General features: G+C 39.8%; 1 protein-coding gene across 2 annotated transcripts in view; it reads right to left on the bottom strand.

The window, feature by feature from the left end:
• Nucleotides 1-223: 223 nt before the first annotated feature.
• Nucleotides 224-19292, bottom strand: part of LOC136874436 (HAUS augmin-like complex subunit 6) — a 333441-nt gene continuing 314372 nt past the window's right edge. The window contains exon 12 of one of the 2 annotated variants that reach the window (XM_068227904.1): nt 224-648. In XM_068227904.1, the coding sequence (XP_068084005.1) occupies nt 425-648 (224 nt within the window). In that variant the 3' untranslated portion in view covers nt 224-424. The remainder of the gene's footprint in view (nt 649-19292) is intronic. The other variant, XM_068227905.1, reaches the window with a different exon arrangement.

Below are 19292 nucleotides of genomic sequence, written 5' to 3'. Positions count from 1 at the left end.
AAATGAGGGTGATAACTTGAGAGAATTGTACCAAAATTATCGTCATACTGGATGCAGCATTTGGAATGTTACCCTTCTGTCCCTGATTTGATTTCAGCAATATCAAGCGCCCCCCTCTCCCCAGAGCATTTTATGAAAAAGAGGGGAGACTTTCCAAGTGGCAAGATTCTCTTCTCCTCCCCCCTCAGGATATATTGACTAACTTTCTAGTATTGAAACACTGTTGACAAAGGACTAAGCTATGTAATACAATGAAAAATATAACATTTCTTACAGTTTTTAAAAATAAATAAAATATACAAAACTTCATTCTTTAGCCAACAGAACATTAATTCCAACAACTCTCTTCTTCCATAATCTAGCAAAATATATCACACAAGATAAACAGTATACTACATTTTCAGTCTGAAGGATAATGCACACATCAAGCATTCTCTTCCTCACTATCACTTGAAAGGAGGTTGAAGGCTGGAGGGCTTTCTTCCGATATACTTCGATAATTAGTTGATGAACTGAGCACGTTGAAATGTTCTTTCATATTCCGTGAATGAACTGGAGTTTCTAAACTCAATTTTCTCAATGCTAAGGTCAAGAAGGACAGCTCACCATCATTGAAGAGACTTCGATCTGTGAATGATGAATCAGAATCTGAAAAATGAAACATATGTTAAGAACCATCACTGTTTAATCTAAAAGAAATCTTTTCTACATATTTGATCATACCTGAGCTATTAAAAATGTTCAATAGGGATTCTGCTATATGTGCAATGGTGCAATTGAAAATCAACCCCTTGTGTGTACAATATGTCTGTCATGTGAAGGTAACGAATTGAATAATTAAAATAGTAAAATGATTTGATGATGATGATGATGATGATGATGCTTGCTGTTTAAAGGGGCCTAACATCTAGGTCATTGGCCCCTAATGGTACAAAATGAGACGAAATGCAATGACAATTTAAAATCCAGAATCATCCACCAACCAGAATTCAAAACGTGATGACGAAGAATGAATGGATGGATATGAATTAAAAACAATCAGTGGATCTGACCCACAATGTCCCACATTCCCAGAAACTAGCGTTGAAATGAAATGGCGTATGGCTTTTAGTGCCGGGAGTGTCCGAGGACATGTTCGGCTCGCCAGGTGCAGGTCTTTTGATTTGACGCCCGTAGGGCTTCCCGGGCATTGAACCCGGGGCCCCTGTGACCAAAGGCCAGCACACTAACCATTTAGCCATGGAGCTGGACAGAAACTAGTGTTAAACAATAGTTTAACTGACCAAGAGACTGCTCTAAAGCACAATACTGAATCAATGATGCTTGAAGTCTAAAGGGGTCCAAAATCCACGTCATCGGCCCCTCATAATGGTACTTATCGCTACGAAAGTAGAACCATGGTATTTGTAATTTTGCAGTACTAATCAAAAATAGCATAGACTCGCGGTATTCCACACATTATGGTACTACTCACAGGTAATGTAATGGGCACATGTTAACACAGACCAATGGTGTTTCTCACATTGCAGCACCATTTACAGGCAATGCAAACCTACGGCGTTCCTAACATAGGTGGATTAATCACAGGGACTCGTACTATCCTGTGGTGTTCCTCATATAGTGGGTACTAATCATAAGCAAGGCAGACCCATGGTGTTGCTCATATACTGGTACTAATCACAGGTACTGTAAACCCCACCTGGATTCACACACTGTCACTACTAATCACAAACCTATTGTGTAACTAACATAGTGGTACTACACACAAGTTAAAGCGACCCGTGGTGTTCCCTGCATGATGGTACTAATTACAAGTAGTCTCATCGTTCTAATTCGATCATCCTTTGGTTGCCCCTTTTAGTCACCTCTTACGACAGGCAGAGTATGCCATGGGTGCATTCTTCGTCTAAGTCCCCCACAAACAGGGGGTTGTGTGTTTGGTCTGCGAGAGCTATTTTATTTCGCTCAAGTCCACCGGCAAGCCAGTTAGGACCCCCCTATCTGCCACCTGGGACGTGCATCGTGGGAGTATCAGCTCTCCTCCTGTTATGACAGCGTAGTAGGTTCGTGGTAAAATGCTATACGAGGGGCTTGGTGTTGAAGGTAAATCGGAGGGGTGGGGGCAAAAGGGTAATGTCCAACATCCAATACTCTGGTACAATTCTCTCTAGCTATCACCCTCATTAATTGTTCTGCATTAAAAGTTTGGACCTAAATGCAAAAGGTTCAATGCAGTGTACTGGTGTTTGCTTGAAAATCAGGGAAGTTAGTATCCAACCTCATAGAAATGAGGTCCCACACATTTTACTATAAACATCCAATAGATAATGCATATTATTACTATTATATTCTTGGAGTGATCATCATCATCATCATCATCATCATCATCATCATCATCACTACCATCACCAGTTTCCTGGGTGTGGTGTACAAGCACTCGCCGCTTCTTTCTGTCAGAATACAGATTCTGTTCCTCTATGTTCTCCCACTCGACATTCTTCTTGCTGACCTCCGATTTCACTTTGTCTGTGGATAGACTCCTTAGCCTCCCTACTGGTCTCTTTCTTCTCACTTCTCTGTCAAAGTAATTCCTTGCGGTTCTCCTTCTGTCAATCCTCACTGCATATCCAAATCACTGTAGCTTGCATCTTCCTAAAAGCTCTGCAACAGATATTTTGATGCCAGCCACCTTTCTGTTTCTAATCCTGTCTTATTTCTGTTGACTGGCTATTAACCTTGTGTAAGATAGAAGTTTTGAGTCCATAGGTGAGAACTGGAAAAAAGTAGAAATGAAACAGGGTCAGTTTTGCTCTCTGGGGTATTTATTCTCCCTACAGTAGATTTCTCATTTATAAATAAAATCAAGAAGCTTTTTGAGGCCTATGAAGTATTTCTTGCTTTACTGTATTATCTTTTGAGTCCGACTCGTTGGCTGAATGGTCAGCGTACTGGCCTTCGGTTCAGAGGGTCCCGGGTTCGATTCCCGGCCGGGTCAGGGATTTTAATCGCTCCTGATTAATTCTTCTGGCTCGGGGACTGGGTGTATATGTCCGTCCCAACACTCTCCTCATCATATTCAGACAACACACTACACTACCAACCACCACAGAAACACGCAATAGTGCTTACATCCCTCCATAGAGGGTTTGCGTCAGGAAGGGCATCCGGCCGTAAAACAGGGCCAAATCCACATGTGCAACGCAGTTCGCACCCGCGACCCCACAGGTGTGGGAAAAGCGGCAGGAAAAGAAGAACTGTATTATCTTTTGAAATTATACTTCCAAGGTATTTGAAGTTAGAAACAGATTGCAACAGAGTTCCCTCCAATTAAAAAAAAAAATTAATCTGTGCCTTTCCTGGTGATAGTCATTTAGCACTTTTTGTTTTACTGTTGCTTTGTCCATATTCTTTAAACTTGTCACTCCAAAGATTGTTTCTCCTGTACTTTTGCTTCAGTTTCTCCCTATATGAGAACATCATTGTTCTTTGCAACATTCTTTGATGGATTTTATAGTCCAATCCATGACTATGATGAGTATCAGTGGTGACAAGGTGCTTCCCTGCTGGACCCCTTTCTTGGTTTCAAACCAATATCATACCTGCCAACTTTATAAAACCAAAAATCAGGAGATTTAGATATAAAAATCAGGAAAAATTGGGAGGAATCAGGAGATATAATTGGTCAAAACTGCTTATTCTACATGTCTTGCACAATACAGGAGTACTATGGTATAATAACACTTATTGTCTCAAAACCCGACTGTTGCTATACGAGGCTACTAGGTTAAAAATCACACAACTCTTCTCCCTCACAGGAAGTATGAGAGTGAGATGATCGGTCTCTGATAAGTCTTCCGAAAATTCATGCTCCACAGTGTCAAACAGTCATGCACTTAGATGCCATTACTTAGAAAATGCATAGATTCTACACGCACATCACGCGCCCGCACTATTATGAGAAGCGCAATATTATTTTTATCAAGTAATAAATTAAAACTCGCCAGAATTGTCCCCAAATGGCTCCTAAAAATCTCTAGAAAAGTCATTCGTCACTATCTTTGAAATTCTGTTACTAAAGTACTAAAAAAGGACTCCAAATCTTGCGAATAGTCTCTAGAATCGACTAGATTGATGCGAACGAACAGGAACATATCACGCGAGAACGAGAGATTGACAGTCGATATACGCGTCGCGATACACAGGTTTCAATAAACATCGCACATTCGTGCGCATTTCTCGTATTAATAAACGTCGATATTTTTAATTTCAAAGAGGCCAATGAGCTAAGGACTTTTGGCTACTTGCATACAAAGATGAAATGGCGGGATTTGAAAACAAATGTTTAAAGTTCACTAAAATAGCTAAAAATCGGCAGAAATAATATTAGAATAATCAGGAGGCGGAAAAAACTCTCGAAAATCGGGAGTCTCCCGCCTGAATCGGGAAAGTTGGCAGGTATGCAATATGTTCTTCCATCCCCTACTTGGACACAGCTTAAGCATTTTTGACAGGAGTAGCTTTACTCTATCAATCAAGAAGTTTGGCATATCTATACCTTCAAGGCATTACCAAATCATTTTCCTACAGACACTGATATAGGCCTTCTCGATTTACATAAAAACCATCACCAAGTTTTTGTTTTTGTATTTCCAGTGCTTCTCTGTTAGCATTCTAACAGTAAATATGAGATTTGTAAAGCTTCAGTTCTTCCTGAAGCTGTGTTGTTCCTCTTTCAGTAATTGTACTACTATTTTCCTGAATCTTCTTAATTATTTTCTCCAGAAGTTCAAGTAAGTGAGAAAGCAGAGTGATGCCCCTCTTAATTTCCACATTTCTTCCCGTTTCCCTTTTAATACAAGGGGATGATGATGCCTTTCATCCAGTCCTAAGGTAACCTGTTCTCTTCCCAGATGACAGAGAGTACTCTTCAGCTCAGACTAGACTTCTAGCCAAATTAGCTGGTGTTGTGCTCCATCAGTTGCACTTAAACTGCAATTTTCAGTGATGTCATTTTCAAGACTTTCTCCATTTAATTATTGAAATAGTTCATCTCTTCTCTGATGCCTTGATCTGATTTCAACAGGTTCTTATCATCTGTTTCCAGCGCAAGGAAACTGCCATGCTCACTACTTCCGTTCTTGACTACTTTATAAAGCAACTTCCTGTTACTTTCACAGTCTTCTGTTGGCCTGGTAATGAACTCAGCACAACACTTTTCTTTTTTAATCAGTCTTCACAAATAGTTTCTTATTCTGGTACTCGTGTGCCAGGTACTGAATTTCATCTTCTTGATGGACTGATTTCTGTTGTCCATTTCTGCCCTTTTCTTTCCTGCATTTCTTTCTTTCACAACAGTTTTCACCATCTCATTCCACCATGGTGTTTCTTTCTCACTGCATATAGCACTTGTCTTTCGATATACTGATTTGGCTTCTGAAACCAGAGTGCTCTTGAATCATAGCCATTCTTCTTCTCCTCTTTTTTATTTTGTGGTGATTTTGGGCTGAGGTCTTTCTTTGATATCCTTCTTTCTTCTCATCTTCTCCTGGCATTCTCTTACGCGTGACATTCTGCACACGGACATTCCCAATGTGCGCGACAAAAAGCTGGTGGTCACTGCCTAGGACATCTATCAGTTATTATATAGTCTATCACTGTCATGTGCCTCCCATTCCAACTGTAGCATATGATTTTATGACTGTCTCTCTTCTGAAACCAAGAGTTTTATATGTTCAGGTTATTTCATGCACAGAAGTCCATGTTTTCTCCCTCCAGTTCCTACCACCATAGCCATGTCTAGTCTATCTGTCCCCATTTGGGAATTCAGGTCTCCTATAATTGTGATGATATCTTCCTTTGTTTAGTCATCTAGATCTACAAGGAACAGATTTTGTTTCGTCTGCAAGGCAGCCTGCCTGTGAGGCATATACTTGGAGAAAGGTATGGAATACCTTGCCAACACGTAATTTTATTTTAATGATTCTGTCACTCATATAACTGATGCCTGCCTGCACATCAACATCTTTGCGGAAAACAAAAGCAACTCCATTTCTGGCTTCATTAGGGCTCCAATGTGTAACCATAAGGTTTTCTTTCCTGAACCTTTTCCTTTCACTCAAACCTAAAATCCACAGTGTGCATCTCCACGACGCCTACAATTTTTTCGCATTTCCCAGTAAGGGTGAGAATACTGAGGGTTCCAACTCTTGAGTTGTTTCTTTGAATCTCTGATGAGCTTTGGGTTGTTAGCCATCATAAGTTCATGAGGTGCATGAAGAGATGATGTTATGTCGGATAATTTTAACATCAACTCTGTTCAGCTGGCTTGCTAAGATGGAATTTTCTGCCAGGATTCTCTCTCAGCTTTGGCGGTCCCCTATCACACATGCAGGGCAGCTGAGTTTTGGTAAATTTCTGTATCATTTCCTACACACAGGCTTCACCAAGCCTCATAAGGGAGAACTCCTCTACCCTTAGCTGTTGGTTCTCCCTTCTTTGGTGCTGGCCACCCAACCCTCAGCCAAACAGCCACAGGTAGTATCACCTACTGTTACATACGGTAGCAGGGTGCCCCTGACCTGACGTAACTCCTGGAACAGTAAGAAGTCCAAAACAATGGAACCACTCACAAAAATGACTATTAAAACAGAAACTATTACCACAGAAACGACAGGTCAGGTTCATACTTGATGTGTTCTTCCAGCTCTAGAAAATGTTTGTCAAGTATTTCTCTAATACAGCTGAGCTATACAATCATGACTTGAATTTACATCCTCACAATCTTACTATCAGCCTCAAATCTCTCATTCATAACCAGTTACCACCCTCCCTAGCTTCTCAGATCTAGTTAAATATGCGTGTCAAGAACATTAACTTACAACAAAAACCACCTGCATTTTAAAACCTCAGATTATTTCAAAGGTCTTGCGCCAATGCGCCAACTTGCATGGTGATACAGCCGTAATAAGATGAGTGTGGTGGAAAATATCACTATGCACGACACATTCCTTCAGATACTATCATTACTGCTAAACTTATTCCCAATAAACAACACATGTACGATAAATCTCAGCGTAATTATGAACTTGTGAGACAATGTTGACTATTACCACATTTTAGACACTCTCCAAGAAGTGAAAGGTAGTGGGATGCACTTCAATTATGCATTTAATATTAGACTGTCATATTGGATTTTTCATTTTCAAGTTTCTCCTTCTGACCTCAGATTTGGCTTCAGCATCATAAAAAATAATAAAATAACCAAGTATGTTACCTTTTACATTATCCCACTGATGCCTGTTCTGATGAATAACCCCATATGCATACAAGGGATAGTTCCCACCCTAACACTGCAACACTGCAAAAATAACAAAATACGTTACTGATATGCAAAGTTTCTATAAAATCGTAGGATGACCGTAATTCAGGTTCATTTGCAAGGTAACATCTTTAGAGAAGTATCATACTTGGGTAATGCTGGAACGACAGAGTGAAATAATAAAAAAAGTAAGAAAAGAAAGAATTTGTATAGAATGAAAACCAAGTCTGAAGAAAACAGACGGTGATATATAATATTTAAAAAAAAAAAAAAAAAAAAAGTAAATTCAAGGTCACTGAAGACAGGAAGAAAGACTGGGAAATGTTCACTCAGGAAGTAAGAGATGATATGAGTGCAGGAAAGAAAGCAGGGCACGTGGAAATATTCTCACCAGATTTGTGAAGGAGAAATATGGAGAAGTACTGACAATACCAGTAAAAATGAAGAGCAGATACAAAGAATATTTTCACAACTTGTTAAATTTAAAAGCATGGCAGTATCAAACTAATATCCAATTGACAGAAAAAAGAAGTTGAAACAGACACTGCTGAGGCAGAGGTTTGGTAGTTAAAAAGACATAAGTGGAGAACACGGTGGGAACAGATTAAGTTGCAGTAAAAATTAAATGTTAGCTAGGCATTGCAATTACATCAGATACATAAAGAAAAACAGATCCCCAAGGATAGCGTATTTGAATACATATTTTCAAGAAGGGAGATAAAAGTATTAAATAATTACAGAGGAATCAGATGTAACATATGAATCAAGAGAGTTGAACGTCTCTCGTCTCATAGCAGTGGTGGGTGTTTCAAGGAGATACACAATATAATTATCTCCTCTTAACCTAATAGCGTGTATTTTTATTCATTGTTTAACTATGTGCGTTTTTACAGGTAGGCTATAGCGTAATGTTTAGACTGAACTTGTGTGTTCAATAGACCGAAAAGCTTTTATGTTAAATTTAAATGAGTCAACAATGGAAAGTATGGCTTCCTTCTTAACAAAATAGCCCATATAAGAAAACATTTGCAACTTTCTGCATCAAGGCCGCAGAACTAAAATAATACACTAACTATCAATGTCATTCCTAGGGACCTGAAAAATTAGCATCTATTTGTTTCAAAATTAGCATCTATTTTTTCCAAAATTAGCATCTATTTACAAAGTTAAAATAATCGCATGGTATTATTATACTTCGGCATTGCTTTTTTTCAAATTGCACCGTCTGTCTGTAACCACTGTGTTGTAATGAGACAACATGCGCTCGCTATCTACATTGTTCGTTACTCAAGACAGTATTTAGCAAATACCGTATAATCTCGAATACTACCTGCCACTGAATAAGACCCGCACCCTTATTTTGAAAGACAAAATTTTTAAAAAAGTGAAGTAAAAATTATTTACAATCTTTACCAACACACAACAAATAATTAGGAAATACAAATAAAAGTAAACAAACATTTCCAGAACAATATCAAACGAGTTCATTCATCCATTCATTCATCATCATCAGTACCAACTTCTGAACTTTCATCACCATCACCTTCCCACAAAATGTCATCGCTGCCATACATAGCACCAGAAATGCTACATTTCCTGCAACTCTTCCATATGAGGTCTCCAAGGATACGATTCCATGCCGTCAAAACCCACTAACACAGCAGCTGAACTTCCGAGCGCTGAATGCGGCGTCAGTGTGTGATTATCAGCTGCTATCCATTCTGTATACAGCCCTTCAAGGCTGCTTTAAATGGACGGTTCACGCAGACATCCAGCGGCTGTAGCATAGACGTCATCCCGCCCGGAATGACTGCTAGGTCGGTTTTCCATCCTTGATATGTTTCATCACAGTGTCTGTTGTGTGGCCGCGGTAACTGTCGAGAACATGCGAGCTCTTTTGTCCCAATAATGCACCAGGGCGAGGTTGCCAGACACAGTTCACTCAGTCTTCCACAAGTGAACTGTCCATCCAGCTGGAGCTCTGAGATCTGACGATCTACACCAGTGGGTAGATTTTTAGGAAACGTCTTTCGCTTAAGAACAATGTACGGTGGTAATTTGGTTCCGTCAGCGAGAATACACAACATTACCCTACACCGTTGTTTTTCATTACCACCTGTTCTAATGGTAACACTTTACGCACCCTTAACATTCACAGTCCTGTCCACTGTCATTTCAAAGTAGACTGACATCTGATCTGCATTGCCAATTTGGGAAAGCAAATATGCTTTCTCCTTCCGCACCGAATTATGTGACGATGAAACGACAATAACTTCTCATCGTAGGCACCAGGAAGACTCTGTAAAATTGAGGTACACCTTCGTACGCTCAACCCATTTCTTTTATAAAAATTACAAATCCATCCTCAGCTTGCCTTAAACCCTTCCGATGAAAGTTCCTTTGTGACCTCTAATGCCTTTAGCCGACACATTTCGGATGACAAACCATATCCCAATTCCCGCCTTTCCGTCACATATTTATTTTTAAAAAATTTCAATTTCTGGAAACTGTACACTCAGTCCACGAAAAGCTCTATGATCACCACTACATGTTAATAGCACATTTTTCTTTTTTCTCCAATCGCAAATACACGACTCGTCAATATCGTATTTCCTACCGGCGGCACGATTTCCAATAATTTTGGCTTCCCGAACAACTTTCAATTTCTCACTCGCAGTAAAAGATCGCAAACGCTTTGTGGAATTCATGTTGATACTCCGAGAACGTTCGCGAGACTGACGCCAAGCGTGGAAGTAACATATATTGAGAGCGGAGAGAGGATTGTTGCCAAACTTCGCCAGCGGTGATGCCCGGTTTACACGCATTCAGAGAGGTAAATTCCTCAATATTTTAAATAAGACCCACACCCAATTTTGGAAGCAATATTTTCTACAAACAGTGCGGATGGTATTCGAGATTATACAGTATGCAGAACTCTGTCTGAACTGAAGTTAACGCAAGCATTAGGCGAAGCAAAGTCGCCTCCGTACAGGCCATGAAGGACCTTGGAGGAGTGGAAGGTAAAGGCTTCCACCATTGTTAACCTCGGCACGTGATGGGGTAGAGTGGTTAGCTCTACGCCCGGCCACCTTTGCCCCCAGGAATTAACCTGGTACTCATTTTTGGTGTAGGCTGAGTGAACCTCAGGGACATATGCACCCCCGGAAGTGGAAATCTTGTTTCTTAAATTTTACGACTTCCTGACGGGGATTCGAACCCACGTCCTTCCGGGCGAACCTTTACGCCTTTACCGCCTCGGCCAGGCAGCCCCCAATGCAAGCATTACATCACAATTTTCACTTTCTTTCATCTGGGTTTGAATTGCATGTTTCAGAGAACAGTAACCAGACCAGATATCGTTTCGTGAGAGATCTGTTACTCCAAACAATTTCTCAAGCTCATCTAATTTATCAGTGTTATTCAAAATTATATTTTTTGGATACAAAGCTTGAGAAATTGACACAAAATGCTTGTTGCTGGGGCCTTTAGCTTTCAATGTCGCTAGCTTGCACTGTGAAGAACGAGCAGCTTTGACAAATGTGTCTCTACATGCAGCCTGCTGTAGAGGAGTGAGCTTAATCAAAGCATCATTAGTTGCTGCAGAAAAATTCCCCTCACAAATGAAGGTAAAACTGGCATCAAGGTTATGCAGTTTGGGGGTAAAGGGGATGAGAGGTAGGATAAAGAGACCCTTCAAGTTCAGTAAGGAAGTCAACCAATCCAGCTGCATGATTTGTGACAAAAACCATGTGAGAGCAAAGCCTATTCACTTCTCGGTCAATCAGATCAGTCAGGTACTTTCAGGTACTTTTAATACCACAGCTGCTGATGTCTCATGTCGGACATCTTGAAAAATGTAACATCAGTAAAGTAAGCACTCAAATGGAAGACAGCCTGAAACCAGCTATTCCATCGGGTTATGACAGGTGCAGGAAAAAGCTTTGCTTCCTTTGAAGCACCATACTTTGATGTTAAGAATTCTAAATAATTATATTTTCTCTTTCTTGTGTTCAAAAATGCAGACTTTACCATTGCAACCACATGATTTAAATCTGTCATCACTGCGACCCAACTATTGCCAACCAAGCTGATCTTATGTGCCCAGCATTGTACATGCATTAAATGATCCCCTATGACCACACTTAATGTTTCATAATACTGGGTCATGTACAGGGCACTGTCACTAACAAACACTTTAACTGCATCATATGGTACACTACAACTACACAGAGCTTCTAAAACAGCACGAGAGCAGTTTGTAGCATTCCCTGCATCAAGATAGCTCACAGAAACAACGTACAGCTCTCTTTTCGATCCAGCTGGGACTTGGAATATGATGATAAAAACACAACAGCCCATTCTATCTGTAGTTTTATCACAGAGTATGTTGATGTTCTTCCCCACCAGAACCTCTGCTGTTCTTTTCTGGTGGTCAGATGCACCTTCTATAAAGGAAAAAAGACCTCAAATTATAAGAAAATAATTTAAAATTACTTGATCAATTGGGTACGGGTAAGATAGATTGATATGGAAATCTCACTCAAATTCGACATCCTTCAATTTTGCGCATGGTTTCGACGTCGTAATACCTAAACCACACCCGATCAATGAAATCGAAACTTACCCGGTAAATATACTTCACATAGAGTTCTCGCACATGGCAGTTCTTCATTTGAAAACTCAGTAATCCAGGCTCTTAGCTCTTTGCTTTCCAGTTTTTCCAGAGGTGTATTTGCTTTGGCAAATACTTCAACTGTGCGTTTCGAGAAGCTATCTCTGGAAATTTTTCGTCATTTACAACTATCTGTGTAAACACAGAAGATTGCTTGTTTGAGACGTACTAGCAGCAGGGGTTGAACTTTCGTTATTTCATCACTTACCCACGTGTTTTTCAGATTTAACATGTTTCACAATGCTATCTTTTTTTCCCCACCCAATTCGGCAATTCTCCCCCGCTGGTATCTTCATCTTGTCGCGATGTGGGAGCTTGCGTGCCTAAGTGATCCTGAGAGCTGGTAGGGCCACCCAAGCCGGACAGGTCAAGAGGGATACCCCGGTCCTCCAGGTTGGGGGTTGATCATGGGGCTAACAACCCTATATCGGAAAAACAACTCGTTACGAAACTCACAGACAAGAATAGCCGGACTGATGATAATGGTAAACGACCCACGCGAGGAAATGGAAGATGCAAACGGAAATATGATATGTATGTAGCAACCTGGAATGTACAAACCCTGAATAAACCAGGAGCCCTAAACAATCTAAAACAAGAAATGGAGAAATATAATATTGGAATAGCAGCAATTCAGGAAGTCAGATGGAAAGGAAATGGTGTTTTTAGAAGTGGTAGATATACAGTTCTGCATAGTGGCAGAGCCAGAGGTACAATAGGTGGCACAGGCTTCCTAGTGGATGACAGATATAAGTCAGCAGTTTTGAATTTTAAACCTGTAAATGAAAGAATATGCACTCTAAGGATGAACGCCCATTTTTTCAATATCACCCTTGTGTGCGTGTATGCACCTACAGAAGAGGCTGAGGATGAAGAGAAAGATATGTTCTATGGACAATTGGAACAAGAAATAGAATGCATCCCAAGACAAGATGTAAAAATCATACTTGGAGATTTCAACGCTAAAGTGGGTAAAGAAGAAGCCTATAGGGAGACAGTTGGGAAGGAAAGTTTGCATGATGAGTCAAATTGATTTTGCCATGGGAAACTTGATGGTGGTGAAGAGTACATGGTTTCAGAGAAAGAATATACGGAAAGCCACTTGGTGTTCACCAGATGGTATCACCTTTAATCAAATAGACCATGTAGTAATCGATAGGAGACATGCATCTGACATACTACAAGTTGACAGTTGTAGGGGAGCTGACTGTGATTCGGACCTTTACTTGGTACGGGTAAAATACAGGCAACGTATTGCAACTTACAGATCTGCTAAGAAAGGGAAAGCTCCAAGGAGATATATGGTCTCAAAATTGAAAGATAAAGAAACTGCACAACTATATGAATGCAGGATGGAGAAGAAATTGGAGGCTAAACAACAAAGCTGGGCAGTGGAAAACATTGAAGGAAAGTGGATTTTATTGAGGGATGCATTGCAGGAAACTGCGGATGAAGTACTAGGGGTGGAGGTAAAGACCGAAAGGCAAGGATGGTTTGATGATGATTGCAGAAGAGCAGTTGAGGAAAGAAATGAAGCAAGGAAGAAAATGTTTAGCAGGAAAACAAGAACATACGTAGGAGAATTTAGGAAAAAGAGGAAAGAGGCAGACAGAATTTGTAGGAGAAAGAAGAGAGAAGCAGAGAGGAAATGGATTACAGATTTGGAGGAACAATATGATATGCAAGAAGTACGGAAGTTCTATGGGAAAATAAAGGACGTACAGAAAAGTTTTCAACCACATGCTGTATTCTGTAGAGATAAAGAAGGAAACATGATTGGGGGAAGAAACCGGATTCTTGACCGATGGGCGGAATACTTTAGTGAACTGTTGAATGTGGCTGCAGAGACGGTGAGATTGGAAGAAGAGGATGGGCAGCCTTGGCAGGATCCTAGCCTAGATTTAAAACCAGTGCCTGTACCATCTATAGAAGAAGTGAGGATGGCAATTAAGTACTTGAAGAATAATAAGGCTCCAGGAAGTGATAACATTTCAGCTGAGATGATTAAATATGGGGGTGAACAGTTGACGCAACTTATTCAACTAATTGTGGAAGTTTGGGAAACAGAATAAATGCCAGAGCACTGGAGCTTAGCAATTATTTGCCCAATTCATAAGAAGAAAGATAAAGCAAATTGTGAAAATTATAAATAATAAATAATGTTATTTGTTTTACGTCCCACTAACTACTTTTTAAGGTCTTCGGAGACGCCGAGGTGCCGGAATTTAGTCCCGCAGGAGTTCTTTAACGTGCCAGTAAATCTACCGACACGGGGCTGTCGTATTTGAGCACCTTCAAATACCACCGGACTGAGCCAGGATCGAACCTGCCAAGTTGGGGTTAGAAGGCCAGCGCCTTAACCGTCTGAGCCACTCAGCTCGGCAGTGTGAAAATTATAGAGGTATATCTTTGCTTAGTATGGTTTATAAGGTCTTAGCCAAGGTTTTGTCTATGAGACTCACTCCACTGGTTGAGCAGATACTAGGAGACTACCAAAGTGGCTTTCGACAGGGTAGATCAACAACAGATCACTGTCAGGCAAATAATGGAGAAATGCTATGAATATAATGTGGATGTGCATCAGCTGTTCGTGGATTTTCGGCAGGCTTACGATAGTGTGAAGAGAAGGAAACTGTATCAAACAATGATGGACAAGGAGTTCCCAACTAAATTGATAAGACTGGTACAAATGACCCTAACAGGTACTAAATGCATGGTTAAAATAGAAGGAAATCTTACTAAAGAGTTTGAAGTAAACCAAGGTTTGCGGCAAGGGGATGTGTTATCTACCCTGCTCTTCAATGTGGTTTTGGAGCGTGTGATGAGAAAGGTGGAGATCAGTAATCCAGGCGGTACGCTGTTCAACCGTGTAACACAGAATCTGGCTTATGCTGATGATGTTGATATGCTGTCTAGAAGATTGAAAGACCTAGAGGAAGGACTGGATAGATTAGAAAAGGAAGGAGGTGAAATGGGCCTAAGAGTGAATAATGCCAAAACTCATTACCTGTTTGCATCTAGGAGGACCGTAGTAAGGGAAGACAAGTGCATAAAATTAAATGAGATTAACTACGAGAGAGATCGTCGCCATAAGACCTATCTGTGTCGGTGCAACGTAAAGACCCTAGCAAAAAAAAAAAAACCTACGAGAGATGTGAAAAGTTTAAGTATTTAAGAGTGCTGGTGACAAAAGATAATGACATGAAAGAGGAAATAAAAGCGAGGATTGCTACGGGCAATAGGGCTTACTTAGCTTTATTGAAAGTGTTTAGATCACGCAGCCTTGGTAGAAGATTAAAGTTGACAGTCTATCGAACAGTATTACGACCAGTGGTAACTTATGGCTCTGAAACATGGACAATGACCAAAGTAGATGAAGAACTGTTGAACAGATGGGAGAGAAAAATAATGAGAAAGATTTTTGGCCCAGTGAAGGAAGGGGAATTGTGGAGAATAAGGAAAAACAAGGAATTGGAGGAACTCTATGGACATCCAAGTATCGTAACCAAAATAAAAAGCAACAGATTAAGGTGGTTGGGACACGTGGAGAAAATGCCAGATAATAGGGCTGTCAAGAAGATTTATAAGGGAAATCCAGGTGGTAGAAGATGGAAAGGAAGACCCCGGAAAAGATGGCTGGATGATGTGGAGGAGGATTTAAGAAAGATGGGAATAAGAAGATGGAGGAGGCATGCAGAAGATCGTGAAGATTGGGCTACAATCGTCAGAGAGGCCAAGGCCCTACAAGGGCTGTAGCGCCGAGGAGTAAGTAAGTAAGTAACTCGGCAATTACAATACTTGCAAAATACTGTGCTGAATCTGTGGCATATAAACCATCCTTTGCATATTGCTGAGCCCTTTCGTGCACAGTTTTTGTCACGCGCCCCTTAACCTAAACAATCGCTCTACTTTCTACTCTTCACTAGTTTCAATTTTGAACAACAGGAAAACAACGTTGCGTCTATCTATTTATTTCTGTGACACTCGATTTACATTTTGATAATAATCGATACAGATCTTATTCCCCTTGCTATTCCCATTGTAAATATTGATTAAAGTCAGCAAGCAGCAATCGATCGGCTAGTTTTCTTCATCGATCGGAACGGTGCATCATATTTTGAGTATTTCTGACGGTTTTGGCGAAATGTGTTGTTTTCGCCAGCAAAATGGCACACTTTTGCAGAATTCACACCAGAATCACATACTCATACTAATTCTGCATTTTGGGTCACAATTTGCATTTTGTCGCACTTCTATTTATGCGTAAAAATGATTTTATTCCATATAATTACCGTAGGCTTGGATTCAGTACAAGATTCAAAAATTCGCATTTATTGCAAATGCGATTTTTCCAGGTCCCTAGTCATTCAACTCTTTAGTGACATCTCAGGGCTGAGGACTCATCATCCATCCCTCCACTAATCAATTACAAGACGTAAAGCACTCTAAACATAATTTCTCACCAAAGATAGTTTTGTGCTTTAAAACTGTTTAACTGCAGAGCTTAAAATAATAATAAAAAAGACATGTATTGCAATGGCCATTTTAAAGTGCACAATTATCATACAAGAAACAAAAGTTGAATTGGAATTTCTTTTATGTCAGAAAAAACATTTTCCTCTCTGTTTTAAAGTTTGAGAGTTTTCCAAAATATGGTATCGTAAATTTACCAAAAATGAAGGAAAGAAAGACAGGAAAGACCTGTACAAACCCAGACTATATTATCGGATACCCTTTACGTCTTCATGATACACTGAGTTCTGTTGTACAGTATGGTCGAGAAAGGACATGTATCGAAATGTAGGGTATGTTTAAGGAGAAGACTAGGGAGCAGTGATGACAGTACAGGAAGGAGGATGTCAAGTAAAGATGATATAAAATTGTTAGTGTTGAACTATAGCAGTATTGTTGAGAAAGGAATAGAATTAACTTAATAGATATTTACTTACCAGATATAGTAATAGGAATTGAATCATGGCTGAGAAGTGATATTATGAATACGGAAATTTCCTCACAGAACTGGAGTGTTTATCGTAGAGACACATTAGGAATGCTAGGAGGGGGAGTATTTATACTGGTGAAAGAAGAATTTGTAAGCTATGAAAAAGATAAGGATGAGAAACATGAAATTCTAGGCCTCACATCTCTAAAAATACGAAGGCTATTTTTTAAGTTCAACATCTTTGCGGAGAACAAAAGCAACTCCATTTCTGTCTTCATTAGGGTTCCAACTCCAGTACAATATACAGTATAATCATAAGGTTTTCTTTCCTGAACCTTTCCCTCTCACTCAACCCTAAAATCCTGAGTGTGTCTCCAAGAGGTCTACAATTTTTTTGCATTTTTACCAGTAAGGGTTAGGATACTGAGGGTGTGTTAATAGAAACAAAAGTAATAATGATAGTGCCAGGACCTTTTTATCATGTCCTCTTTACACATCAAGGTATTTTTCTACATAGTTACCATGTTTATTCAAACATTCATCATAGCGTTCCACCAATTTTCGTATCCCCTCATTATAGAACTCTGCTGCATGTGACTGAGGCCAACCTTCAACTTCTGGTTTCACTTCTTCGTCTATGTCAAATGGCTGACCGGTGAGGAAAAGCTTCAGTTAATGGAACAGATGAGATTCGCTGAACGCAATTGGTGGAAGTACAGATTAAAAAGAAATAGAGCTAGGAATGCTTATAGGAGTATGGAGAGATTGAAGGAGCTTACTACAACATTGAATTTAGCAACAAAAAAAAAACTCGGCTAAAGATAACATGATGGCAAACATACTGTAAGTGGCAGCCAAACAAAGTTTAGGGAGGAATGGAAGGATATATATAAACACTTTCAGGAAGAAACAGGTTCCAGGAAGGATACTCCAGGGAATATTAATGAACAAGGGGAGTGTATATGTGACGGCTTACAGCGGGCAGAAGTATTCAGGCAGCAGTATGTAAAGGTAGTTGGATTAAGGATAATGTCCAGATAGAGCAGGCGAGTAATACTGGAAAATTATTATTATATGCTTATAAAGACATAAAAAGATACAAAAGTTGAAAGCCAGAAAAACAGGTGTGATTGATAAGATCTCTAGGGATGTATTAAAGGCAATGGGTTGGGATATAGTGCCATATCTGAAATAGTTACTTGATTACTGTTTGAAAGAAGGAGCGATACCAAATAGTGAGTTGCAATAGTAGCCCCAGTATACAAGGGGAAGGGTGATATAAACATAAAGCAGATAACTACAGGCCAGTCAGCTTGACATGTGTTGTTTGTAAGCTCTGGGAAAGAATTCTTTGTGATTATATTAGACACATTTGCAAAATTACGAATTGGTTTCACAGAAGACAGTTCAGTTTTAGGAAAGGTTATTCCAGTGAGGCTCAATTTGTAGGATTCCAGTAAGATATTTTAGATTCAGGAGGTCAAATGAACTGTAAAGCTACTGACCTATCCAAGGCTTTTGATAAGGTGGATCGTGGGAAATTACTGACGAAAATGAGGGCTATTGGACTAGGCAAAAGAGCAGATGACTGGGTAGCTACATTTCTAGAAAACAGAACTCAGAGAATTGAAGTAGGTGAAGTGTAATCTGATCCTGTAATGATTAACAGGGTGGGGCAGCGGCGGCAGCACAGGGCAGAATTATTGGACCATTATGTTTTCTTATATATAAATGATATGGGTAAAGAACTGGAATCACAGATAAGGCTATTTGCAGATGATGTTATACTGTATAAAGCAGTAAATAAATTACAGCAGTGTGAGTGATTACAAAATGACCTAGACAATGTTTAGAGATGGACAAAGGACGATGGTATGATGGTGAACGAGATGAAAAGCCAGGTTGTAAGTTTCACAAAGATACAACAGAGAAAAGCAGGTGCAACTGATAAGGCTTATCAATCTACTAATGTCATTCCATGCCGTCGCTCTACACACAGCTCAGAACATATTACTAAATTGAGCATCTCGTCTCCTCACTCCCAAGTCTTCCCAGACCAAGTTTGTAAAATTTTTGTAACACTAATCCTTTGTTGAATCATGCTGTTTTCCTTTGAATCTTTTCCAGTTCTCGTACCAAGTAATTCTCTGCTTTTAACCCCTCAGCACCGACCTCTATACGTTGTATAGACCCTCTTTTCTTCCGTAGCCGCCGACCTCTATACGTGGTATAGACCCATACATGGTTTTGCATTTACGACTATAGCGCGAAGAGTTTTGGAGTTTGGAGTTAAGGATTTGCAAATTGTTTTGTTTCCAAGAAGAAATGTTGGGTGTTTATCAGTGGTGTAAAATAAGAAT

Source organism: Anabrus simplex, chromosome 5 (assembly GCF_040414725.1).
Source record: "Anabrus simplex isolate iqAnaSimp1 chromosome 5, ASM4041472v1, whole genome shotgun sequence".
In the NCBI taxonomy this organism is placed as follows: domain Eukaryota; kingdom Metazoa; phylum Arthropoda; class Insecta; order Orthoptera; family Tettigoniidae; genus Anabrus; species Anabrus simplex.
Note: the sequence above shows the minus strand (reverse complement) of the source record. Positions and strands in the feature narration are given on the sequence as shown.